Here is a 27950-nt window from a genome sequence, read left to right on the forward strand (position 1 = left end):
TTAGTTCTGAATAAATTAACAACGTTGATAAATTATTTCCAAACCTTATAGTGATAAAACCAGTTATTTCAACAAAACAATACACCATTACTTCATAAAGAGAATGGCATTTTGACTTCTAATGTATATCATCAGAGATGGACAACTTTACTTGTTGTTCAGCGTTATTAAATCATCAGAAGAAAATGTGATTAACATTTATTGCTGTAATTCAAGGAATAAAACTTCTAACCAAACATTCGGTCCTGCATAGACTTAGATTTATTTTATTCTAGCATGTGTTCTTGTATTAGTCTCTTAGATGTTCTACACCCTTTCCCTGCTGCCTTCATTGTCGCTCTTACAACTTTATTTACTGTATGTTAAAAAATAACTGAATGAAGAGTAGATGTGGTTCATGCTCTTTCTTAACTCTCTTTTTTAACCATTAACCAATCAGCGTATCTTGTTTTCTGTCTTCCCTTTTTGCCTGCTTGCACTCAGTGGCTTAAGGCCAAGGTAAGAAATAGTTGTCTTTCTCCTCTTTTTGTCATGTATTGATAAAATTCCAAACAGTCAAGGTATCCATGCACCAATTAAAGCTGTCAGATTTTAGATTTTTGATTACATGGAATTAAGTTTTCTCATGGAAAAAATCCTATTCCATGAAAAGCTGATGCATTACAGTGCGTCATAGCAGCATCTTTACACATCAGAGTTTTAATGTGTTGTTGCCTGTTCAATGTAACTACCTATATCAATTAGTGACATCCAATTTTAAATGCACCTACTTACTTTCTGTCCTCCTTCTCCTCGTCTCCTGTTTTGTGTCTTTATATCCATCTGAGGACAGAACATTTTTTGTGCCAGTGTTTCTCCTATAAAATGATGCCCCGCTAAAACTAAAGATGAGATGCTCATTTGAAAGTAATTCAGTTTTGCTCAGTAATTTTAAGTGACCCCTCAACCTTAATATTCAGGCAGGGGAAACGCTGGTGTTAACGAATCCGATTCTACAAAAGCAGTGTTTTAACTTGTCTCTGCCCCTTTAGCAACATGGGAACAATGCGGCAGGAAGAGGTGGGACTCTTTCCAGGACCAACCCACCCACACAGAAACCCCCAAGCCCCCCCATGGCAGGTCGTGGTACCCTGGGGTAAGATCAACAGTGACATTGTAGTTGAACATAGTTTGAATTCTGGTTATCCTACATCTGTGTATACCTTTTTATATATTGATACATTGTCTCTTTAAGCCCAAAGTACTTTCTCTCACATCATGGAAGTATTGAAACTTGTGTTCTCTTTGGCACTGTTTTACCTTCATCCAGGCGTAACACTCCCTACAAGACCCTGGAGCCAGTGAAGCCTCCTGTGGTGCCCAATGACTACATGACAAGCCCGGCCCGACTGGGCAGCCAGCACAGCCCCGCACGCACAGCCTCTCTCAACCAGAGGCCAAGGACACACAGGTAAGAGACATTAACATATGATCTGTGCTTGGACACATTAATACTGATACACTGATAGAGCCCAAAGCTGTTCACTTAAACCACATCAGCGTCAGACCAGTTTCGTTACTTATGAAGTTATTTCTAGAGCAGATCTCAACAAGTCTCTTCTGTAGTGGAATTAACACATCATTATTCATACTCTAATCAGGATTGTCCAATGGCTGATGCAGATATACAATCCTCTTCAAAATGAACACATTCACTAGGTGATCAAGGAAAACTACTTACTGCAGTCAACGGTTTGTGATTCATGCATATAATCATGCGTCATCTTATCATTCTGTCACATTGACAGAAATGTTATTTTTAGATCGTCAAGTATTTGAGCCGTTATCGGCTGACATTATCGCGCAGCCCTCGTCCCTTTCAGCCAATATACATAAAACAGCCCGTAAATTAAGGTCAGCACTTGATTATCAAGTTCATAGTTTAATTCAGAGCTGTGTGCTGAGAATAGATCCATTTATCCATCCATTCTATTTGTTAATCCACAAATAAAAAACAGTGACAGTGTGCTAGTGCTTCCTACAAATAAGGGCTGTATGTCCTATTAAATCATGGTCTCTTGTGCAAAGAAGATGGGTTGCTAACTCAAGCTATTCACAGTTATTTGCCTTTCTTTGCATTTGATGACCACACCAGTATTTCCAATTCAATGCAATAATTTATTCATGTTCAGATTTACAATTCAGCAGCTAAAGGCAGAGTCTTAATTACTCCTTTAGTCTGAGCTGTTGAGATTTGAACGTGATTCTCCTCCTTGCATCCCAAACGGGCCTTGGCTTTGTGTTGTTTTTGTTACACTGTGTGTAATGTAACTGTGGCTCGCATGGACAGTGTCCATATGTGAATGTGCCAACAGCATTGTCACTGTGAATGTGTGTCCACAGTGATGAGAATATTGTTATGTCGGAATGACACATGAGAGAGTAATGATAGGATGTCAGAAGCAGTCATGTAATTAGATTCATCTCACACATTCTCTAATGATCACCACAATGACTGTCTCTCTCTCTCTCTCTCTCTCTCTCTCTCTCTCTGTCTCTCTCTGTCTCTCTGCAGTGGCAGCAGCGGTGGTAGTGGCGGCAGGGAGAACAGTGGAGGCAGTGGAGTTGGAATCCCTCTCGCAGTTCCCACCCCCTCCCCTCCCAGCATGGGGCAAGGTGAGTCTCAGCAGCTGTGACCTTACTGCTCATCACAGGTGTCCACAGTATGGACTCACTGCTGTTTACACTAATGGACATTTATTGCACCTCCCTCTGTGCCACTTGTCCTCTCTCATTGGTCCAGTCTTATCCTGTGAATCAATATTATCACATTTACTTAAATGGACATTTGTCAGGATTTGCTCACGTATCTCCTCTCCTCTCGTACAGTGGCAACCTCCTCGGCCTCAGTGCCTCAGGGCCCGGGACTCGGCCCAATACCCATGTCCCAGTTTGGCACCATCTCCCGCCAGATCTCCCGTCACAGCTCCTCCACCACCTCCTCGGCCTCCATGGTGTCGGCCACCGGCACCTACCGCCGCGCGCCCTCCGTCTCCTCCCAGCAGCCACACATCAACGGAGGCCCTGCTTACCCACAGAACTCAGGTTTGATACTTTTATTGATCAGTGATGTAAAGTAGGTGTGTCACAAACAGAATGGTTTACTCTACATTTGGCAAAAGAGAGGAAGCTTGTGTTTTTATTATTAAATTCTCTATTCTTTTCATTTTTAAGTTTTCCATGATTATGTTAAACTGCTAAAGACTGTCCTCTGGGACTGAAAGATATGCATGAACCAGCCCTTTCAGAGGCTAATGAAAATGAATGATGAGCCATAATTACTGAAGTCAGGGTTGTTGAAGCCTTCCCACCTCAGAACTGCCGTGCAGTGTTTCATTATCATTTCTAATTGAGTTATGACTTTATCACTCTAGTCAGCCAGAGAAGGCATCTTGTTCAGGAGAGACAGGCAGGAGGCATTTCAGGGAAGAAAAGACATAAACACATGCAAGACAGGGGGAAATCCAGGACATGTTCATATTTTCTGTCAGAAGAGTAGAATTTATTTTGGCAGGCATCACTCTGAGCCATTCTCCTCTAATGGCTCCTCTCTCAAAGGACGAGCATCTTCCTCGGCACAGACGGAGGAGGAGGCTGTCTATCGTGTCTGGGAGGAGAGAGAGAGAGACAATGATGCAGAGCTGCATCCACCAGGGACTTAAACTGGGACATCATATGTAATTAAAGCAAAAGATACGTTTGTATTTCTGCTGAACGTAATGAAAGGTTTTAGAGCACACAAAGCTAGCTCCGCTACGTGACGGAGCTCATTGATCTCACAGGGTGTAGCTGTGGTGAGAGCAGGGTGGAATAATAAGACATTAGTGCCCAGTGAGATTACAGACGTCCCTCCATTACATGTGATTTATGAGTCAGACCTGGCATTGAGTGTGTGTGACATCATGTCTTTGAGCAAGGACAGCTGTGTTTGTCTATTCATGTTTTTCCCTTTTTAAGGCAATGTTGAGAAAAGCCTCATTACAGAAGCAGAAGATGGAGGTTATAACGTGTGTGATTGAACTAAATGTTGCACTTTCAGTTCTGCAAAATATAACTTTGAGTTTCTATTATTAGTTCATTAATGTTGTCAATAAGAGTTGGAATTTCTTCTCCAAAATGGCTGGAATCACAGAAAACAGTCAGAATAGCTGCAGCTCTAATTACCAGGCACATCAGATACAGATGCTACAGCTCTACCTGTAAATGCTTCTATTTCTGTTGTGTCATTCTGACCACAAACCATCACTGTCAACTCTTTCACTGTTGCACAAGCCCACTACAAGCCATTGCTTCTGACTTAAAACAGATGCTGGTGAGGTCGATTCTCAGACCGAGACGAGATGAACACCTCTTTAGCCCAGCTTGGAAAACGCAGAACAAAAGAACACTGATTGGAAATGTGTACATGAATTGCTCAGCAAAGCTTCCTGCACTGTTTCGCTCACTCACAAGCTTTTTGTTTTCTTTAATTCCTCCTCTATTTCTCTTACATCTTTTTTTACACTTTACACTTTTCTCTTGCCTTCCTGTCCACCCCTCCACCGCTCTTGTGTCTCTTTGCCGCTCTGTCCGCTGCCTCTCTGGGTGTTGCTGCTCCAGTGTCTGTGGCTCCTCCGCCTCCTCCTCCAATGGTCCAGCTCACCCCACAGATCCCTTTGACCGGCTTTGTGGCCAGAATGCAGGAGAGCAGTAAGTAGAAAATCCATACAGAGACATGCATATGCACTTACTTAAGCAGCGATACATTCATCAGAATGATAAAATCCATTATGTACACACACATATGCACGCTCACAATCCTGCTGTGCATTTTAAAACAAGTCAGTTGAATAATCAGTCTCTCTATGCAAGAGAAGATGCATAGAGAGCCCTTTGATTATATCTCTTATCATCACTCTGATACTGTCCACACACTGCCTCATTCTCTCCTCTGTGGCTTGCTACACTCGGCACACCTTTTCTCGCACTGTATTTGGGGTCGAGGGGGGAGCCCACACCCCTTGGACGTCTGTCTGTTGCCATGGTGATAGATCACTGAAAGCGTGCATCCTTTCCCTCTGTCCAGTGAAGAGAGAAAATGTGACCTGATGCCGTGTCCTGATTCACCACCCTCCTGTCTGGAGAGATGCAGCTGTGTAGGGATCTAACTGTCTGTACCGCTCTGGTCAAACGTAGCCGTCAAAGTGAACTGAAGCACACTACTTGATTTGCGTCATACAGTCAGATAAAAAAATAGGCGACCCTTTAAACCTTAAACCTTTTTCCCTTCCTTCCTCTAAACAGCCGGATTCTGCGTTGCCATTTTCAGTCGAGGCACTTTGTCACGACGGAAGTGATGCGTTTAACATTTCCAGCAGCAGAAACAGGGATTAGTATGTAAATGAGAGAAGAACTGGGTAGTTAGTATGATCAGCAATAGCTACCCTGACAGCACAGACAAAGAAAAGAGTGCCACAGTCAAAAAGAGGTCACAGCGCTGAACACACACTCATTGTTTTACCAAGTAAAAACACTTCAACAATGAGCCAAGAAAAGCTGGATAACACTTACAAACAGCACCCACACAATCATTTTTTTCCTTTGATAGAGAATGTCCTGATTGTTCCGTCTGCCTGGATCGTAATTTACTATTGTTTTTACAGGGAATGGTTGATAGACTCCTACAAGCTCTGACTAGATGTCATGTTTGCTGAGTTAACACAGATCTTATGGCAGTAATGGATCGGGCTAATAAAATCCAAGATGACTATTGTTATATTGTGAAGGATATTCAGCTTTCAGGGCTTAAATGGATTTAAAGTCTGTCATCAGACGAGTGGAAGAGCGCAAGCAGTTCAGAATTGAAGGGATGCATTACATTCAGTCCTCCTGTACAATATTTCATTCAAGAGCAGGTTTATGATCTGAATAGAGGTGCAGCTTTTTCTCTGATTGCTGAACTTGTGTTTATAAGCCTGTAGGGAGAGTTCCTCCATGACGACAGAAGATGGTGTCAGGACTTTTAAACAAATCACACTGATCCACCCTGTGTACCAAATCGCACTTGTGGTAAATAAAAGTATAAATGATGGTGATAGATAAAAAAATGATAGTTCCTTTTCTGCTTTTACCCTTACACTGACTGTAAGTGTAGATACACACAATCTCTCTCTCAGTATTTATTTTTCAAGTGTATGTTTAAAAGGCCACTGCTAATTTCTCAGGGGAATGACCAATGCAACAACTAAAATACATATCACGCAAATGAGTGACAAGCTTAAGAGGACGCTACAGAACAGGTATATAAGCTTTAAAGATTACAATAAAAAAATGAAATTGAAATTAGCAGTAGTATCAGAAGCAGTAGTATTTGCAGTAGAAGTGTTAGCGATAGTACTAGATGTTGTAGGATGACTGCCTGACTAGAGAGTAAAAAGGACCCTAAGCTGCCCTCTAGTGAACACTTGGATCACTGCACATCAACTGTAGCATTTACTCTTTGCATTGGTTTTTATAGTAAAAGATTAATAAGGTTTTCTTAACTAGTAGTTAGTAGTAGTGGCACTCCGACCCAGTCCCAGAGAAAAAATTATAATAATAGAGGTTCTGAAAAGAATTGAATTTAGAAATGGAATATGTACACTCACTCTGCAGCAACAGATCTGATCAGAAGAGCAAACACCTGATCAGGGAACTCCTGCTCTCATCCTTTTTTTCCATCATCTTTTCTGATCCTCCTCCTGTCCTCATTCAGTAACAGACAGCCCCGCCCCGCCTCCTCCGCCTCCCCCAGAAGACATTGGTGTGTTTGAGGAGCCCTCCCCTCCTCCTCCTCCTCCACCTGTGGACTACGAGGAAGAGGAGGCCGCCGTGGTTCATTACAGCGATCCTTACTCTGACGGTGACCCCCAATGGGCCCCCAAGGCTTATTTAGAGAAAGGTCAGTGACGGGCAAGTTACGACTGTGTGGTTACCAGCGATTCTTCAACCCAATGCATTTTAGTAATGATAACTCTCTGGTGTCATTGTTTTTCCCAGTTGTGGCCATCTATGACTACAGCAAGGACAAGGAGGATGAGCTGTCCTTCATGGAGGGAGCCATCATCTACATCATCAAGAAAAACGATGACGGCTGGTTCGAAGGCGTCTGCAACGGCGTCACCGGACTCTTCCCAGGAAACTACGTCGAGTCGATCATGCACTATGCTGACTAAAAGAAGAAGAAGAAGAAGAAAAAAAACACCCAAAAACAGCACTGCAGTTTACCGTGAACATGTACAGATGTATGCAGTCCAGCGATTGCAGTTCATAGAGCTCCCATTTTGACTGAAGTGCCATGGTGAATTTACAGATGGTTTTTCCTTTGGGGGACTTGTGCTTGCACTGTTTTGTTGTGCTCTTGATAAAATGAAGGAGAAAAAAAAGCATTGCACAAAAAAGGGAGGGTGCTGAACCTTTCGGAGACCGTGGGTCTGTTAGTTTACACTGTGGACCAAAGGGAGCAGAAAATGGCCTTTTTGCTTCCACTGTTCCATCTACGGTGGTTGATAGGACTTCTATAACTTTGCCTCACAAGAAATTACACAAAATCAGAATAGTTCAAAGGTCCCATATTGTAGAAAATGTAATTTGTTTTTTAATTATAATGCATGTCTTGATGCTCTACATATACTCTGACAGTACCAAAATGCTCAACCCTCAGAGAAGTGTACGTAGCACGTATTCAGAAACTGTCTTCAAATGAGCCATCAGGACTTCCGTAACATTGTGATGTCACACTGTACAGTCACCACCCTCAGCCATGCCCCCAGTATGATCGTGGTTGCAAGACCACTGGCAGAGCTGATGTAGCAACATAGATAGTGGGCGGTGCCCCGCTTAGGCCTGTGAAAGCTGACCAATCAGAGTAGTCTGGGATTTTCAATAGGGAGGCCTTAAAGAGACGGGCACGAAAACAGAAGATGAAAAATAATGTTTTTTGAACATTAAACCATGTAAACATTATCTTGTAGACATCCAAAATAAAAGTATAACATGGGACCTTTTTAAAGAATTAGTTCATTATGTGTAACCAACATTTTCAGTATTTCCAGTATGCAGTAAATCTAGACAGTGAAGTATTCCTGCGAGTTCACGAACACGAGGCAGAGTAGCATTGTTATGATTAAATGCTGCACAGACTCTCTTGCCCCTTTATTTGCACTGTAGACCAGCAGACCAACCCTTCCCTCCTGTCAAAAAAACATCCATCTTACCGTATCAAAAACAACAACAACAACAAAAAAAGGACAAACATCAACAAGTGCATTAGGACACGACTGAATGTTCAATGCCGTCGATGTCCAAATCACACAAGATGTTTAAGAGGGAACAAAAAGGTATTGACTATGCTCTGTGTCGGCTGTTAAAAAGGGTGAACTGAGTGTATAGAATACATTACAAAAAAAAAAAAAAGACAACAGTTTCTTCTTTCTGGTGGAGTTTCCTTTCTGTTCTCTAACTTGTATATAAAGTGTAACGTGAGAAGCTGCCAGTACAGTACATTTGTCAGTTAGTGTGTTTCACCTGTGAGTCTCCATCAGCGTCAGTGGAGGTGATGCCAAGATCGGATGGTGTTTTTTTCAAAATGTATTTGTTTTTTTATTTTTACTTGAATATTAATTTTATTCATCACTCACAGTGCCATTTTAACTTAGGCAAAGTGGCCGTGTATAAACTTTTATTTTTCTATGTTGAGTCACGACTATTATCATTTTGATCATGATATGTGGTGATGCTGTCCAGCCACTGTAGCAGAGCTCTGAGATGGAAGCAGAGGAAGGACTAACCCGTATGTTTTAATGTTGTTTCTCCATTGTGTCGAAAATAGCTGCACTGATGATTAGTTGTAAACGACTGTGATGACCTTACAAATACCGTCATGGCTTTGATTTGCTATCCAGAAGTACAGACTAACCTTTACACTCGTCGTCTCTTCTCTCAGTGGTTGCTGGTGTGGTGCTTTACATTGGTGCTCAATAACCATAATCACCAAGCCAAACAACCTCAAAACTAAACTGGTTTATATACAGTAGGTTTTTTTTAGACTCGTTACTTTGTTCCACAGGGTGAACAACCATCAGATTTGATTGTAATTGTCTTCAATCACATGTGCATTTTAGTGAATGTAGGCAACTCAGCAGTAATGTACTAAAGTTAGATTCAGTCTGCTGCTTACAATATGTTTGTCTATTAACACACAGATAAGTCTGTGCTACATATGAATGGCAGCTGCTAGCTGCAGTGAAGGAATGAATTGCAATCCCAAGGTCTTAAATCAGCGCTGACGTGTGAAGACTTCTGTTGTGATTTTTGCAAAATAAGATGCCTGCTCTTACAAAGTTGATTGTCGGGGCGGTAAAACCTGCTGTCAAATGTTTATCTCAGCATCCATGTTCGTAACAAGCCACAAAAAAACAAACATGATCAAATGTACTTGGGGTATAACGGGCATTGAAGAAGAACTTTTATTTTGAAATGGATACAGACCTCCTCCTGCTGTGAGGGCAATGTGATCCAGAGGTGACTCAAAAAGACTCACGTGAACAGTATTCATTCAGCCTCTGTGCATGAAAGTATCTACACATCATTACAGTGAATGATCTGCCACTACATCCCATTCTTGATTGTATTTTTTCCATCATGACGTCATTTTTTTGTGAGGAAACTTTTTTCTACCTAACGTATTTCTAGCTTTTGCGTCGTTTTTGTGTCGGAGACTGCTGAAGGAAGGTTCGCTAGCAGTTTGTATGTAAAGGATTAATTTATACTTTTTTCATAGAGAAATCATGAGACAACCACTGATGTGCAGAGAACTTTGTAATGTTTACCACTTAACGTCTAGCATTTCAGGGCATCACAGGTCAAGGCGCCTTTCTTTGATGTGTGTTTTCTTAATGATGAAACATGGGGGGAGGCGAGGGTGGTGGGGGGGTCAGTAACTTAAATGTTCTTGGGAACAGAATCCAATATTTGTCTTCTCCTCTCAGTTTGTACATAGGATGTGTTCATTGAAATTTATGTACAGTCTTTTTGTAATAAACAGCTCATTGAAACAATGAACAGACGTGTGCGTTTTGTGTGTAGTAAAGCGTGAAAAGTAGAGTTTATGCAAAACAAAGTACAAATAAATATCAGTATGCATCTGAAAATAAATAAAAAAGCTTTAAAAATATGGTCTTATGCATCATAGGTATGTAACAACACCTGTGTGTGCGTGTGTTACTGAAACATCACATCTGTGGCTCCATGTTGGACATTTGTTCAGACCTGAGCACAGTGGTGGCTAAATTGTCAATATTCACGTCAGCCATTTTCCTTTGACATCACGCTCAGGGTTGCTTGGAAATGTTACGCTGTTGTGTTCCAGGCTGGAAGTTGTCTAAATTAAGGGAATCTGATAAATTGTTGTCAGATTGACATTTACCAGATGATCGTAAACTGTACATATCATAGGCCGTGAAAATCTGGAGGGACGTCAGGCCGTATTTCAAGGTTAATAACTAATCTGATAACATGTTAGCCAACGTTAGGATTCTACAACTTCCAAGCTAATGTCATGGTTTGATTAGATCCGGTGCTTCAAATAAATATGTCCAAGACAAGCGTTGATACTTTTTAATTTGCCTTTCCTATCATATAATTTAACTATCACAGTACTGGTTACATGCTAACGTTAGCTGATGTTGTTTTACTTTGAAATACAGGTCAGTGTCCCTCTGGATTTTCACAATCCAGCATATTTATAGTTGCTGATCAATATGAAGTAGCGATGTAGTGAAATGATTGCAATTTGTCACATTTTCCACATTTAAACCTGGAAAAGAGCAGTACGATAGTTGAGCTTCCCGCCCTGAGAGATATGTCAGAGGAAAATGGCTGCCGTGTGAACATGGTCTGTGGGCGAAAATCCAGGATAGTTGAAGTCCAACCTGAAACAGAGGGAGGCGAAGATGTGTCTCAAATGTGCGACTGTCCAGGAGGAGGAGGAGGGATGAAGCTGGGTGGAGGCTCATGTGGATCGTCTTCAACGTGGCTGTTGGCTGTAAAGACAGTCAGATGAGAATTACACTCAGAGGTGAAGGGGTTAAAGGGCTTCAACATGTAGTATTTTAACCTTTACACAGACTTTAAAACCTATATTAGTACAAGTTCCTGCTGTCCGACAATAATCCTGTCATTGTTCAAGAGCTGCAGTAGTCTGACCTTCAGACATAATGGTGCTCATACAGGACCAATTCTGTTCTAATGATCAGACTTACCTTTGTGTACAGTTTGCCAAGTGGATGCTCTCTTCACTGCAGCCTGGTAGTTCTGATACAGGACAGTCCCATACTGAACACAGACAAGGACATACACTTGAAATGAAATGTCTATATGTGCTGATTTTATTCTTAAATTTGAAGCTTAATTCCAATCCTTATTTAACTGCTCACGTAATAATATTCAAAATGATGTGTTATTAGTGTATAAAAACTTCAAACTAAGAATCGATATGTTGGGTTTTTCAACTTTAGAATTACCCATTTATCTCTATAGAATCCATTGTGATTCACCACCATGTTTCTACAGTAGTGCAGGACAGACAAAGCAAACATTAGCTCTAGGGAGGGCCTTATGCATTTTTTGTGTTAGGTGAGACGAGGGGTATTCAGTTGGTTCCAGTTTTCGACTTTGCTGCTAGATACCACTAACTCCTACAGACCAGATCTTTGAAGTGATTTGCGTTACAGACCTTGGCTATTCTGATGGAGTTGACCCACAGCAACAGAGTGTGTTCATCGTCACAGCACAGGAACTTGATATAGTGCGACTCCTTCTGGATGCAGGGATGCTGCGGGAAAGAGTACAGGCAGAGAAAGCAGAAACGTTACAGTGGCACTCCCATGATTCAGCAGTGCGCTTCCATTAAGTTCGGGGACTTAAGAGAGGCATGTTAAAGAGGGATGGTGAAAAAATATATCAATTGTAGTACGTAGTGTCGGTCGGGCTGCAGAAACACTTCCTCCTACTCTTCCCATAATGCAACTCTCCAAACTCTGTAGAGTCTGTTGGCGAACCCTGCCACCTGTCTTCTCCAGAGGCCCCAGGGTTTCCTTTAAAAATGTGTAGTCTCTAAATCTCACACTGAAATTACCCTGATGACATCATTATAGCATCATTAGGGGTTATTTTCTCAAGAAACTGGTGGAGTGAATATTTGTTATATTCATATATTTATTTAGTTAGTTATTTTATTCTCTTATTCCAACACTGTCTTCTATTACTTATGTTCTTTTTCTCCTTATACATTGAACTGGTTTGACTGATTGTTTGTACATTACTAAATACATAAAACTAATAACACTCAGTTAATACAAAAAATAACTGATGAAAGCTGTCTCTCTGTCCTGTTTGTGTATTTGTAGTACACAGAAAAGCCAGCAGAGGGCAGCTCATACCAAGCTGTAAGTGCACTGTCACTGTGGACCGAGGAGCATGAAGAACACAGCTGTCTGACCAGGACCAAACATTTTTCACTGGGAACGTGGCTGTGTCTTGATTGAGTTATTTTAATTAAAAACAAACAGGAAATAACTGAAAATACTTGATGTGGCTGTGATTGTTTGCATTAGAGGAAGAAAAAACAGACATCACAGTTTCTGCAAAAATAACACTATATACTTCTTGTTGACATAGAGGCCACTAACAATAAATCTCGTCTGCTGACATCTTGACCTGTTGCAGTGTAGTTGTAGAGTCCTGCTCTCATCATATTTAGACTTCCGCTCATGTTTAATGTTTCAAACTTGCAAATGAGCATTCAGTCAGTAAAAACTTGACCCTACCAGAGATGGGAAGTTACAAATACTGTACTTTGTTATTGTACATAAGTAGATTTTTTACAGTGTAAATTCAGACATCTTTTCAGTTTCAGTCGCAGAACTCCAGGTGGATTGGAACCTCGACCTCAGTGACCTGCATGAGGCACGTGCTTCACCAGATGAGCTTTTCAAGCTAAGCTAGTAGCTAATATTCCAACATTACATTGTCAACAAGGAACATTTAAAGACGACGAAAAGAGACGTCATTCTGGCTCTCCACTGGACGTCTTTTCAGCGAGAACGAAGACGTAGAATTCATGTCTGTTTAATATGTTTATGTCGGGTGGATTTAGTTTGAATGCATTTGAGGGGAACAATGGATTTTTTTTTTATTCATGTCATCGAACGCCGCCTTCCCAACATCACAAGACAGATTTCAATCTGTCAGTGCAATCACAAACGGCAGACTCAGCAAGATGAAACCACATATCAAGATGGAAACAGACTTGACTTTGAGACTGTACTTCTACTTGTGTACTTGTGTTTACTTTTGCCACCTTTGGTTACTGCAGTACACACAAGCGTACCAGCAGCAGCAGCAGCAGCAGCAGCAGCCGACAGGTTGTTCTAAATTAAAAAGTTTTTTCTGAGGTAAAATATCACCAGACGGTTGCATCATGTGTGCTATTGATGTACTAATAAGTCCCTCAAACGCTCCAAACAGCTTTATTTAAACATACACACGAGCTGAGACATCTCTGACAGGACTGTGTTAAGACTGCTTGTCAGAAAGAAAAATGTGGTTTCAGTAATTCCTTCACTTGTCTACACTCACAACCTGTTTTACTGATTCAGATTTATTGTTTCAGACGTCGGCCTGCCTTCATTTTTCTCTCTCCTCTTCTCAAACCAGAACCATGTATTCCAGTGAAACAGCTGCTAATTGTGTAATATTTACATGGATTTTTGTTTCTGGAGATGCAGAGTTAAGGTATCATAAACAGGGGGAAATCTTTCTATTGATCCTTTGAGCGGTTTAATAATCCATTACATAGCTTGACCTCATCAAACCTCCGGTGATCACTTCTGTTGAGCTTACCTTCAGCAGGAAGCAGAAGTCTGTGGGAGCTCTGTACTTCTGTCTGTAGCTATTGGTGGAGTAGATGCTGACTTTCTCAAAGCGGGTGAAGCAGACAAGATCACTGGAGCACTGAGAAAAAAGCAAAGACATGTGGAAATATTCAAATGTAGAACGTATTTATTGCTGGGGACTAACTCACATGTGATGACCCGTCAGGTAACCTGCAAATGTGTTGTGCACAGTAGAGCTCCTGGATGTTTGACAGGAAGAGTTCAAAATATAGTGACACCAGATGATAATCAATTTTTGATCATTTTCTAACTTTAAAGCACGGCAGTTGTGTTTTTTTTTTTTGGGTAGCATAAATCAGAGTCGTCTAAACTCTGGATGTTTTCATTGTCTTAGTTTATCATGTTGTAGAGGAAATACATGTTCTCAGTCTCTTACTGTATGCTACCTATTAAAATGAAGACACTTCAAATAAAACAATTCAATGTGAGGCCACTTTTCTAAATTCCACTTTCAAAGACAGTCAAGACTTGAGCTCCATGTCAGCGAAAATATGTTTTTCTCTTGAAAGCATTTTCGACATTCCTTTTTGTTTTGATTGTAAGCAGAGACACATCGTGTTCGCACACTGAACCGCTCTGACAAAGATGCTGTTGTTCACAGTGAGCATGACGAAGTGGAGGTGACTGTCGTTCTTCTTTTTTTCTTTTTCTTCCTGACCTCTTCAGGCACCTTTCTTCTCCCCTTCTGTATCTTCTTCCATCTCTTACCTTTTGTCCGACTCTACTACTTGATCTTCACAGCTTCATTATCCTCTCATCTTCATACTTTACAGTGGTTTCTGTGTCAGTGTGAGTTAAGTTACAGGTCGATGTCACAGCACTGTGAAAGCTTATTTCAGTCTGATTTTGTCCATTCCTCTTTCCCCGGTTTGCCTGATGAGCTTTGGTCTCTTTTCCAGATCTCCCTCTGCTTCATGTGTCCTTGGCCTCAGATGATTCCTGCAGCTCTCTCTTGTTTGCCATTTGTACATCTGCCTTGCACAGTTTCCACGACATCTATTCCTCCCTCTTTTTCTGCATTATCTAAGTGACAGCACAACATGCTTTTTTTTCATAGAGCAGTGAGGGCTTGATTCACACCATCTGTCTTCATACATTAAATGGACAGGCACTTGAACAGAGCTGAATAAAGCTGCTGCAGCACTGGACAGTATGAGAGAAAATACTAAGCTATAATAAGTGTATAATAAGTTTTTTAAGTATGTAAACGTTTTCGATGAGACACCCACAATGACAGAATGAACCTGAAAATGAGGCATGACTGCTGGTTAGCATAGCATAAGACTGGTAGTAGGGCGAATAAGCTAGCCCAAATGTAAATGAATGGATGAATGGATTAATAAATAAATAAATAAATACTACCGACAAGTTATAGAGTAATAAAGCTTGTCAAATAATATATTGTATTTGTTACTTTTATCCATAAAACACAGCTTGAGGTTGTATAGAGGGGTTTGTGTGAGGCTGATTCTCTGTTCAGCTAGCTAGCTCAACGTAAAACCACAATTTGATATTTTGACTTTTTTTTGATAGAAATAAACACACACAAGAGTTCACCATCTGTCGATTTTTACGCAAAACATATGAGGCAGGATATCACCAGAGTAACTGCTGTTAGCTAGTTAGCTCAGTTAGCCATGCAGCTAGTGGCCCAGACTGGGAGCTCAGGGACCAGGAGAGTGTGGGTGTTTACACTGCTACCACAGGAGCTTTGGATCGGGACGGGCTAGCTGTTTAGCTTGCCAACTTCAGGAGATACCTCTACAACACAATAGGCCTACAAAGACGTCATGACGAACAGCTTTGGCACATTTTCTTCATAATTTTAGTTCATTTTTAATGTTGAGTTCTAACAGCTATTTAACACATTGCACCTGAACTGTGTTGGTAAACTTAAATATCTCACATATACATTTTACTGTATGAAATGTCAAATATTGTTGACTTTACATAAAGCCTGCCAAGTATAACATCAGGTACCCAAATGAGAAGTACAATCATCCACCCTGTTGCACACTAAAAATACCTACCTGCAAATGATTTTAACAATTTCTGTGGGTGTTGAAATAAGTAGTGTGAGTTTAAACAGCTAGAAGTGACAGTGAGTAAGATGCAACTTAAGTGGGTTCTCTTTTTTTCTCATGTTCGTGGCGCCAAAAATCCCCTCATGAAATGTAACCATCAGACAGTGTTTACTAGTTTCATTGTCCTGACGACAGCTCACCAGAACTTTTCTCCCGGCTAAAGTGTGGGTGGTGGTTTCACACACACACAGGTTGCTGAATGCAATCCCTCACCTTCCTGTTGTCTCCGGAGCAACAATACATAAGTATCAACAGTGCACCACACACACATGCTTGTGATTTAAATAAAATATGCTGTGTTTTGCTTTAACTTTTAAACAACTAATTTGATCTGCCAAACCTTAGTCTTTCCTTTGGGTACGTAGTAGATGCCAGAGGCCCTGAGCACGAAGTAGCGAGGTTTCCAAACCTTTTTCCCATCTTCCTTCAGGTATAGCGTGCCCTCAAGATCGGGAACAATCAGAGCAGAGCCTCCAAAATGCTCCTGCAGAGTCAGAGGGCAAAGATTGCATGTGCAAAACAGAAATGATCACAGTTTGTAAAACAATGCATTCTGGAGAGGTGAAATTATTGGAATATTCAAAGGAGGAACATGCGAGAATTGACCAATACTCAGTTTACCAATACTGTTGTTATATTATATCTAGTTAGCTCAATTAGCCATGCAGCTAGCCATCCATACTGGGAGTGCGGAGAACAATGGAAGTGTTGGTGTTTAGACTGGGATGGTACGGGGTTAATGGGTGAGCAAGCCAACTTATATCTTTACAGCCTAATACAAAGACGTCATAACTGTTATTCACATTTTGTTGGTGATTTGTGAATTCTATCCCATTAAATCAAATGTTCACATAATACCTTTAATTGATGAGTACAATTGAATACAAACCCAGAAGTTATAGGTTAAAAGTACATCTATAAATGTGAATAATCTATTAGTGACTGTCAACCTATTCAACAGTTAAGGGCCAAACCAGCTGGGTGGTTAAAAATAAACAAATAAAATAGGGCCAAATATGGAGCCGTGTGGTACTCTACATGAGATGGGTGCACAGGAAGAGGAGACATCATCAATAGAAACAAGAACTGATCTATGCTTGAGGTTGGAGGAAAACCACTGAGGGACCTGTGGTTCAAGAAGATGGATTGACTGACAGAGTAGAAAGCAGAAGAGACATCTAAAATAATTCAATTGAGTCTATTCAGACAAGAGTGACTCATTCCTCACCCTCAAGAGAACAGACTCTGTACTATGGTACATCCTAAAACCAGACTAATTCATCATTTTAAGACACAGTTCTAGATCTTCACAGGTATTCAATGTTGCTTCAGCACAATGTGTGATTGCCAGGTTGAGGACTGTATTCAATGTGATAACTAAGACTTTGATGGCCATGTTTGAAGGTAATATCAGAAATAATATTTGATTTAGGACACTTTTATCCATTTTCCTATACTCTCTTGCACTCAATCCTAACTACACAAGTGGCAAAATCAGTTCCAACTGTGCCCCAGGCCAGCAGGGGGCGCTTTAATTGGCTTTAAAAAAGGGTAGAAGACAGATTTGGATCTGAGACACTGAGATGTTATTTAAGTTAAAGTTTAATGCTGCTGGACTGTGGATTTCTCTGTGAAGGACTCGGGTAGGATTTTAAGAGACAGTCCGAAGAATGTAACTTCCTGCACATTCTGGAAAAAACCTTGTGTCAGTGCCCCCCTCCTCCAAGCCAACAAAGAACAGCAGCAGTGTATTGTTTTTTTAGAGATGGAGTTCGCTAACTTAAAGCAAAGAGCCCCTTTTAAATATCACATATCAAGATTTATAAAGAATCACATTGTCAGGGTTGATTTAACAGAAAATCACTAAGAACAATACAAATTTACTTTATTGTTATACTTTTTCAATAGGTACATCTCTGTGTTGTTAAAAAGCCTGAATTAATTTTGAACTATTTTCACCTATAGTTCCAGTAATAAGGTAATGTGGGGGCGTGGTACGGTGACTGACCTTGACTAACAGCTGTTTGGCTTGCTCGTTAATCCCACTCAAACATGCTTTCTTCTTTTTCCACATGTAAAACAGCTCCAGGGTGAGAAAAGCATACGTCAAGTTAGTGACTGAGAGTTAATCCACGTAATCAATCTTTGGCGAGAGCAAACTGCATGCACAGCTGCTCGCTCAGCTCACCTGAGGGTCCCTGAACATCACATACTTCTGAGGTCTTGACACAAAATAGATTTTGTTCTCGCTGTGGCGAGTCCACGCAGACAGCGGCTCCACCAGATATTCATGGTCCTCAAAGCCCCTTTCTGAAATGATGATATGATTATTTATTCATTTTTAAACACATGCAGTTTTAGCTAGACTTCAGTTTTTATCATTCAGTATAAAATATATACCATACTATATTAAGTATAAAATGATAAGTACAATAACAATCATGTTTTATTTAAGTATTTAAATAATTTTGTTTACCACATATTAAAATGTGTGTGTCTGCTGCTAGTAATCTGTCCATTTAATCCAGCCCTGCCTTCACATGCATTTTGTGCTGGCCTGCGTGTGATCTGATTGCATGTGCAGCATGTGTGCTTGTGCTCATCTCACCGATCTGCAGCTCGGGGTTGGTCTCACACAGGCTCCAGTCGATGTTGCCGTCACAGTGCGTCTTCTCAAACAGCTTTTCCAAAACCTCTCGCACCGTCTGTCTCTCGTCCACCATTATTGTCCTGGAGCTGCCGTCACCCATCAGCACCTTCACTATCAACTTGGTAAGGCAGAGGGATCAGTTACTTTAGCTGTGTAGCTTTGTGATGAAGAGAGACGCACAAAAAACTGCTGATTTTACCTTCCTCACTTTGGCTTCTTTCAGCTTCTCCAGAGCCAATTTGATTTTGTCAGCCTTGGTCTGTTGTTCATACTGAAAGCATAACATGAGCACAGTTATCATTTAGTCATGAAATCACAACTTCATTTTAATGATCATTGACATATTCTAGATTACCATCTGCAGCGCTGCAGAGAATTCAGCTGTGTTTGCTGGTTTCAGAGGGGCAGCTGCTGCCTCACACTCCTGAGTCTTAGCTGATGTTGCCATTTGATGATCTGTACCACCACAAGCATTGTTGTTCGATTTTGATCCAAGGTCGGCCACCAGAGCATCCAGGTCCTGGTCCTCGAGTTCATGAAGAGACTCTATAAAGAGATGAGGCCTTGAGGTTAGACAGGACTGCTGCTCAGTAGCCAGCAGACCAGGCTGGGGTTGATCTGTGAAGTCTCATTAAAGCTTCACTGCAAAAATAAGATAAAAAAAAGACTGTTTTTCATTTAGCAAGATGACTCAAAATAATATTTCAAAGTAAACATGGAGAATAAATGGAATTCTTACCTGTGTCCAATGCTGAGTAGATGCTAATCAGCTAAAAATGTTTCTAACCAGCATAATTTGATGGATTACAACATAGGTGAGCAATAAGATCGATACTTAGTCAAATGACAGGAATGACTTTCACCATTACATTTGCTTAGCTTATGACTAAAAACAGGAAACAGCCCTTCTCTGTCTGAAGGTAACCTAATCCCTGCTGGAAAAAACAACATAGACCAGCACCAAAACATAACATATGCTGGTCACCAGCAAGGCCAGCATATGTTGTGTTTTGGAGCTGGTTTTGGTGCTGGTCTTTGCTGGTTTTTCCAGCAGATATCTGCTAACCAGCACCTTTAAAGCTCACTAGCACATGATATATGTAATATGTTTGATCCACACAAAAACCTAAGTGAAGAAGACAATACGATTTACAAGGGGCTATGTGTCAGACTATTTACTATTTCCAGTCTTAATGCTAAGTTAAGCTAACAGTTGACACTTGAGTTGTTTTTTTAAGTCTATTTTGTTCACTTATAAGACAAACTGACCGCTTTTACATCTCTAACTACAATTCTATCTACATCTTACAAATGACCCCTTAAATTCAACTTTTTCACTTAATTAAAGCAGATTTTGTCAAAGCAAGGAACTTGCTTGGTTGGTTGGCCCAACTTTTCTTTTATAAAATTGTATTTATTTATTCATCTAAATCATTTATATTTATTTATCTCTCTAATTTATATGTGACGTCCTATCAAATCTTAATCCCTGTTTATCGCGAAGAATTTGGCGTCTTCACAGTTGTGCCACAACAATCAGCTAATCCTTTATTTACCCAAACAGATAATCTCCACCTGGTGTCTAGAGGCCGGTCTGACCTTCTGGCGTAAAGAAAAAGCACTCACTCCCCACCTCCCCACAGAAGTGTTATCTCTTGAAAGACTGCCTCATGTCTCCTCCGCTTGCATCCGTCTACTTCACACACACTTCCAGGGCAGTGTGACTCTTTGAAGCTTTATCTATGGTTCTTGGGTGAGACCATCACGATCTGAGTGACGGTTACCATTTAAGTCTGCGAAGCCGACGGAGAAGGTGCTCTGTCTCTGCTGGGCAGGATCCACATCTGGCGCGTCCGCCGCGTGCACTAAACTCTGTAACAAGGTAATATGAAGAGATGAATTAACAACATCTCACACAACAGGGGTCCCACGACAACAATTGACAGTCGTGTGCTGTGAAAACTTGAATATGGTTCATTTTTAAACAGAAGTCATGTCCTTGACAGATGCTGCACTTTGTGGTTTCTGATAACACTTGTCATCAGAGAGAGGCCTCAAAAATCGAAGCCATGTGTGTCCTTGAACTCCTCTGAACTGTTGTTTAATTATATGTTACACGAGCCTGTTATTTATCAGTGACACTCTTTGTTTCCTTGCCCTTTATCATGCTCTGTTTTCAAGCTGTAACTGTAATGGAGAACACATTTCTTCCAGCTCACTGTATGCATTGATGATAAATCATACGTCAGCTCATTACGAGAAATTAATTTGTCAAAACTGTGATGTACGATGTGTTTCCTCTTTTTTTTGGTAACAAGCCCGGTTCTGAACCTGTGTTCCTATTAAAGGAACTTGAGTATCACAAAGAGGAGGGCCACAATCCAAACTGCGATGTTTTAATTGTTACCATAAGTCTCCACGGGCACAATCATATTCTGTTAACAAGCCGGGCAGCCTGCCAACCTGTACACAGAATGATGCCTGCCAGCGTGCAGTCAGCTCGACCCTGATGACTGTGTCTGAAAACACATGTCATCATGCTGGAGCTGCCGCTGAAATGACACCTCCGAGCTCTGTGAGTCCAGAATAAGAATCACTTTCTCTGCTCCGAGGCAGGGAGCGGACCCAATCAAGGCAATGAGTGGAATTACTTTAAATCCTTTTGTTTCTCAGTCTCGTTGCTTTAATCAGAATGTTTTACTTTCCAGCTCTGGTAATAGTCTGAAGGGGTGTTTGACATATAGAGCCTTTGTCTTATGTGTCTGATGTAATGTTTAAGATTCCATTTACAGGGCTGCAGCCATTTAGCATACACAGAGAAATTTGAAATAGAGGATAATGATTTAGGCCTCAGGCTGAGGTTGCATCAGTCAGAAGTGTGTAATGTTTTTCTTGGCGAGCCGCTGGTTATATGATGAGCAGCTTATGTGTGCTTAAGGGGAATCTGTGGCGATCGCCCGCGGTCCGATCCAGATGCAATGACTTCATATCTCAGCGTCGCCTTACATTTTTTCTGTCTGATGCTCAGTCTCAAAACAAAGACTGCCATGGGTAATCGGATAATGTCCAGCTTAGCGAGGTAAACACGGAGTGATTTGTCAGATTCACTTCTTGTAACCTGCTCCTACTTCAAAAGCACTGATGGGAACGTTGAGTGAGAGCGTGGCTCATCTGGTCATGTTTTGAGAAAGAATGCGACCAAATATGTTTGATATCATGCTGTTATTTTGAGTAACACTTTATTTGAAGGGGTGTGGAAAAGACTGACATGACAAATGTCATTACCATGAAGGAATCTGTAAATATTTAGGATTTGTCACGAGGTGTTGTTCAGGCAATTAACCCTAACCCCGTCATCAGTGCAAAATGTTAACCCGTCCGATACTTTGGTTCATGACCAAATACCTACAAAATTAAGTGATTTTCCTTCAGCGTCAGCTTTATGTGTCTGATAAATCACAACTCACCTGAGAGAGATAATCCATCTCCCCGAGCAGGTGACTGAACATGGCATCTATGTCATCCATCTAAGAGACGTAGAAGAAAACATTTGACGTTTTAGCGGCAGCAGCACAGGGATTAAACAGAAACGGAAAGTAGATTATAGGAGACTGCAGCAGGAGCATCCGGAACTGAAAAACATTGTTGAATTTCAGTTCACATTGAATTCAGTTTCTACCAACACCTGGTCTTGAAGTGTTTCACATGCAGCAAGCGGAAAATCGTCAGATAAACTCTACTGAGAGGCCTGCATACAGCCTCCAACAGACATTTTTGTGGTTTTGGGTTACAAACACTCTTGGACACATGCAGGCACATTTACAAAGTTTGTCCGTCATTGCTGTGAACAATCCACAAAGAGGGTTTAATCTCTCAACAGGGGGAAAAAAACACAGAAATGCCATCTTTATTTTTGAAATATGTTTAAAGTCAGTGCCATGACTCTGCAGAGTGACAAAGCAGTATGTGTGGGGGGCTGAAATGGTTTCCATGTTGCTCTGGTGATGAAGTCATACAAATTGTTTTTATCACTTTCCAGCAAAAAGGAAGGGACGCCATCTTCAATTAGGCGTGAAGTGAGGTGGCTGAATAATACAGAGCTGCGTTCATTTTACTCTGTCAAGGATACATTGACCACAATTTGACATGTGACCAAACACCAAATAATCTGTGAATTGTGGACGTTATCTAAAGCCAAAAATAAATCATATTGTATGCATCAGTCACCGATCAGTTCTGAAAAAAAGGGCGTTTTTTTTTATCAAAGATTTTCATCAGGCAAAATTGTGTGGAACTCAGTGTCGGGTTCGTCCATATGTAGGCGGCGCCTTGCCAGTTTTAGGGTCAAAAATACACTTTGCATGTGGAGTGGCTTTAAAAGCAAACAGAAAAATGAGCCATCTGCTTCTTAGAACTTAGATCGGGCCCAAAAATCAAGCCCCTGCGCGCATTGTGTCTGAGCCAGACCCGGCCCGACACATTAACTGTAATTATGAGCCCGAGCCCAATTTAAACTCGACAATTTTTAAAATACGTGGGATTAATCTCTAATCTGACCACTTTTTCAGGAATGAGTAATTTAATGCGTTAACATTTCCAAACCAGTAATCAGATTAAAGTTACTTATTCTAAGTCACTGTGCGTTGATATTATTTTTCTCATTTTCCATAGTAGAAATATATATTTTTGCGTCCTTCTTGTGTCTTGGGGAGTGATGTCACGTGTTAAGTCACATTTTCAGCAAGAGGACAACTCACGTCTAACACCACGCAGCGACACAAACACAAACAACAATGGAGGGAGGAGAGAGATGCATGTTTTCTAGCTGGAAATACAGTCATTATTTTGAGTTATTCAATAAAATAAATCAATAAAAAACACAAATGCTTGATCAAGGGCCCAGCCCGGCCCGAGGATAGTGGTGGGAAATATCCCGACCTGACCTGGCCCGGGTCGGGCTCGGGCGAGAATCTAAACTCTACTGCTTCTTGCCAATTCCTTGAGATGGCGTTGCTATGTGCAGAACATAACAATAGAAACTAGACATGGTACATTTAGACAGAGGAAACAACAAATATAGACGCAGTGTCCGTGGGGGGATTTTAATATAGCAAGTTTTTTTTTAATCATCACCAGATTCTTGTCTGCATGTCAACTTGTAGAGGATGGATGTGGTGCACTGTTGCTGAACAGCGAGGAGCAATTCCACTGGTTTCAAAACGAACTCTGAATGTATGTAAGCTAATGAAAAAATGACCATACTTCTCACTTGATTTATTACCACAGGAAACAGTTTCCTGATGAGTTTGTGGTCTCGATCTCTATTTTCAAAAGCTCTTGAGAGCAACATAATGTTTGTTTAGTAAATTGTGGTCCCATTTAGAGTAAAATTGATGGCCAAGCGAGGTATGCGGTAGAGGCCTGATTGACAAGTTACTAGCACCACCTGTTCTCAGGTTCTCAGCTCCGCCCTCTTGTCCAAATAAGGTCACTTCTGGCTCCCAAAAAACAAGATAGCAATGGCCTTAATGCCAAACATGAGGCTGTAAAACCACAAGGCAATGGGTGACGTCATGGCAGTTTTTATTTTCGAGGCTATGATGTAACAAGGTTAATATAATATGACCCATGTCTGAAATTCATGCATACAGTGTGTGTTACTCCATGTGCTAACAGCTTCTCACCACTGGTGTTTATTATATTTTATGAAATCACATTTTGTGTTGTACATGCTGTGTTTTCATTCTTTTCTGCATCTGATTAAGTTGTTGTGTTGTGTTTCAAAGCATTATTCTGTAATTCATTAACCGCGATCCACTTCACATTTCTTAGTATTCAGCTGGCCTCCCTGCTCAGTGGATTCTGGGAAAGGTTCCAACCCCCCCTGCAAAGCTTAAAACAACAAAATCTGTATTCAAGCAGTCGGTTGTGAGCCTATGTGCTTTAAGGCCAGTTAAGCCAATCTTCATTATCTGGTTCCTTGTTAAACCTACTCACACAGATTTTATTTTTTTTTTGCCCACAATCTTTCAACACAGCACTGATATTTTATCTCCACTTGCCGACAGACATGAGGCAACATAGTGTTAATTTAGAATCGGGTTTCTGGCCACCTGGCAAATACCCAATATTCAGTCTCCTCTTAGCTCTGTTTTTGGTCTCTGCCAGCTCATAAGATATCTGGTTCTGTAGCTGCTGTAAACTCCACATATATGAAATGCTCTGTAGCGCTGAGGGGAGCTGCTGAGCTAGGTAAAAATTATCTGTGGGTCCGTTGCTATGAGCAACCCCTTTAAAACACAGGTAGCTGGGTGATAAATCGTTGAAATAATATATTGATTTCTTTTTATCCATTACATTACTTTTAAAACTTTTTCAGGCAATTTCTCAACTAAGACTGCTATCGTCTCGTCTTCAACCACAGCCGTATCAGACTGTGATAAAGCCGGACATATCTGCTGAGAAAGAGTGAGTAAATTCTCAGAAGTGAACATCAGAGTGAGTCTAAATATTGGACGAGCGCGGCGGACATCTGTTTGGCTCTGGTTAACCTCAAGCTGATGTGTTCTGTACATTAAAGCCGCAGCCTGAGCTATGCAAAGTGCATATACTGTCCTGTATACAGCGACTCATGCGCAGTGTTTGAGGCGTTTTATACATTTAGAGCCTCTTTGTTGCTCTCTGCACCATTTGTTCTTCTTCACACACACAGATTTATACATGGAGTATATACACGCTCAGCCTTATGTGCATACACACAAACAGAATAACATACACTATGGAGTCCTGCCCGAGCTGTTCAGTTTCATTCCCTGTTTATGCTGAACAGTAAACAGACCATCCATTAAACTGTAATGAGGTAGAAGGGGAAGAGTGGAGATGATGGTAGTAAACGGAGTATTGTTTCCATATGAAAGTGAGATTTTTGGACCAAGAAAGTGAACTTCACCTCTGCGGCCTCTCAGGACTTCTGCCTCGCATATGTGCAAGTCAGTCCTCACTTCTGTTTCTGTGGCTCGGCTCTCCTAGGAAAGAAACTCAAGTGCATCCATTTTCAACATTAATTACTTGTACATCTCAGGCGTGCACTCATCAAAGCGTCATCACAAAACCACGTTTGTTTATGAATTCCATGCTCTCATCGGGCATGTCAGATTGCTGCTGCCGTCTCCCACTGTGGTCTCACACATCAACGGGACGGGAACCGCCAACAGACAGACAGACAGACAGACAGGCAGACAGACAGGCTGAGCAGCTGACGAGCCAAAGCCCGGGTACAAAGAGCGATTTATTGAGACTTATATGCATGACGAGGATCAGAGAGCAATGTCTGCTGACGGTAAAACCAACCTGTTTTCTGTTTTCCTGCGGTTGAGAGCTTCTTACTATTTTCTAATTAGTTGCACAACCATCCATTGGCTGCTCTGGGAGGACATGTGTTTGTCCTAAACAAAGCTGATGTGGCTGCTCAAGTATTTAACTCTTCAGGAGACCCACAGAAGCAAGAAATGTATATGTGTACATTTATCACACAATAGGTCAAGATGTAACATTAGAACATTTGTAGTTAATTGTATTACTACACAGCTGACATAGACAAATATCAGTGATAAACTTCTTTGAAACAAACATCCCATAGTTCTTACCTTGTCTGGTCTCTTGTCACTCGACGGTATGAGGTACCACTTGTATATGTGAGGCCTGCCTCCACTACCTAAGCACATATCATGTGAACTTCCTGTGTAATCAGGAAGTAGATATATCTGCTTCGCTGGTTGAAGCAGAGGGAGGTTTTTCTAATTATGTCGCATGTCTGCGGCGGTGTGCTGCAGATAATAACCATAATTGCCTCTTCACTTCATTTCTCACAGCCTGACACGGTCACATCAGAGTCTCGCACAGGTGCTCCTGCCTGATTGGACCTGTGCTCAACACCGAGAGGGCACGTACAGAGTGTAACTTACGCCTGATTGACAGGTCAATCACTATCCTGTTAGTTTTGTTTGTGATTCAGTGCGGGGAGTTTGGTGACATCAACGAAACAGAAGGAAAAAATGTGAGGATTTTAATTAAAAACTTAAAAGCAGTAACTAAATGTATTGAAAGAATGTGAACGTATATGTTTTGCAGTTATGACGACTATGAATTGTGTTGCAAAGATAGAGCATTAACTTAAGTGCTAGTCCAGCTAGTCCGACGCTCCTTAGCTAGCTTTGTAAATATCAACTCTCCCTGTATGCACGGCTAATCGAGCTAACTAGCAAACAGCAGCTACACTTATGAACTCGACAGGCAGACCACTCTTACATATTGCACCTTTAAAACGTCTTTCTTTGCCTAAGAAAAACAGAACTTTCATATCTCTTACCGCACTGTAACTGCAGTGTAATTCTCGCTCTCCTGTTTATCTGTTGCGTTTTAATCAATGAAACTTATCTTACCCCTCTATTTCATGTTCCTCTTTTTAAATCCTCTGTGTCTTTTTCATTTTGCCTTGTCATTCCGTCTTGCATTAATGCCTTTTTAACGTCTAAACTGCTTCGCCTTGTTTTTTGGAGGGTGCCCTACACACAAACCAGGTGTCCCCCAACGAGGTCTAATCAACCACAGTAAGTGGAAACACCTGCGCGGGCTTCCAGGGCCTTTGGATACATGGGTCACTTAAGGTAATGTGGCATTAAACTAAGTAATGACTTACAGTGTTTGATGAGAGAAGCCACATTACTCCGATATATGTGACTTACTGGTTGTGAAACAGACAGACAAACGGATCTTTGTCAAGTGGAAAGTACTGAAAAGTGACAGTTGTAGTAAAGTAAACCCAGAGTGTAACTATATAGAATTACTGGCTCAAGTAATATATGGTTAAAGCAAGCAGCTGTTACTCTCCAACAAAATTATAGAAGACAAAGTTAATTATTGGCAAATACAAAGACATATTTAAAGCACTGTTATGTTGAAATTTGCATTTTGTGCGATTTGGCGCCCCCCACAGTTTAAATAACATCACTGCCTCAGAGCCGATCTGAGGTCTGAAACACAGTCGCGGCCCTAGTTCATTTATACTTTCTGTCGATAAATAATTAAATGTAATTGATATGTCCCTTCTCTCGTCCTAATTTGCATATGTTCTGTGTTGAGGTAATCCAAAAGAGAACAGAAAGTAATCGAGATAGATGACTGCCACACCGTGTGCGCAACCAA

At 41.0% G+C, this 27950-nt stretch overlaps 3 protein-coding genes across 12 annotated transcripts in view; 2 read left to right on the plus strand and 1 right to left on the minus strand.

Annotated features, from left to right (window-relative positions):
* The window catches only part of LOC115572267 (abl interactor 1-like), a 25694-nt gene extending 15575 nt beyond the window's left edge, over positions 1–10119 (plus strand). Inside the window, exons 4-11 of one of the 4 annotated variants that reach the window (XM_030402178.1) lie at positions 484–498; positions 1032–1135; positions 1310–1450; positions 2555–2655; positions 2869–3084; positions 4639–4728; positions 6773–6958; positions 7057–10119. In XM_030402178.1, the coding sequence (XP_030258038.1) occupies positions 484–498; positions 1032–1135; positions 1310–1450; positions 2555–2655; positions 2869–3084; positions 4639–4728; positions 6773–6958; positions 7057–7232 (1029 nt within the window). In that variant the 3' untranslated portion in view covers positions 7233–10119. The remainder of the gene's footprint in view (positions 1–483; positions 499–1031; positions 1136–1309; positions 1451–2554; positions 2656–2868; positions 3085–4638; positions 4729–6772; positions 6959–7056) is intronic. The other 3 variants (XM_030402180.1, XM_030402179.1, XM_030402181.1) reach the window with 3 other exon arrangements.
* On the minus strand, positions 3520–27326 carry LOC115572268 (amyloid beta A4 precursor protein-binding family B member 1-interacting protein-like). Of its 6 annotated transcripts, none has more exons than XM_030402183.1 (15): positions 27058–27248; positions 26393–26566; positions 22214–22273; positions 20531–20618; positions 19102–19292; positions 18946–19017; positions 18705–18864; positions 18285–18406; positions 18105–18179; positions 16437–16580; positions 13960–14070; positions 11792–11890; positions 11319–11391; positions 10989–11099; positions 3520–3646 (listed from the first exon to the last, which is right to left on the minus strand). In XM_030402183.1, exons 2-14 carry the CDS (start codon positions 26468–26470, stop codon positions 11017–11019), a joined length of 1356 nt encoding a protein of 451 aa, XP_030258043.1. In that variant the 5' UTR covers positions 26471–26566; positions 27058–27248; the 3' UTR covers positions 3520–3646; positions 10989–11016. The 6 variants fall into 6 exon arrangements, with proteins under 6 accessions (XP_030258043.1, XP_030258042.1, XP_030258046.1 ...); XM_030402182.1 differs by having other exon boundaries at positions 3520–4702; XM_030402186.1 differs by lacking the exon at positions 3520–3646 and adding an exon at positions 25696–25771 and having other exon boundaries at positions 9491–11099; positions 26393–26460; positions 27188–27311.
* Positions 26650–27950, plus strand: part of LOC115572266 (uncharacterized) — an 11113-nt gene continuing 9812 nt past the window's right edge. Inside the window, exons 1-2 of one of the 2 annotated variants that reach the window (XM_030402175.1) lie at positions 26650–26802; positions 27305–27412. In XM_030402175.1, coding sequence (XP_030258035.1) covers positions 27399–27412 — 14 coding nt within the window. In that variant the 5' untranslated portion in view covers positions 26650–26802; positions 27305–27398. The remainder of the gene's footprint in view (positions 26803–27304; positions 27413–27950) is intronic. The other variant, XM_030402177.1, reaches the window with a different exon arrangement.

The sequence above is a fragment of the Sparus aurata genome, chromosome 21, assembly GCF_900880675.1.
Source record: "Sparus aurata chromosome 21, fSpaAur1.1, whole genome shotgun sequence".
NCBI lineage: Eukaryota > Metazoa > Chordata > Actinopteri > Spariformes > Sparidae > Sparus > Sparus aurata.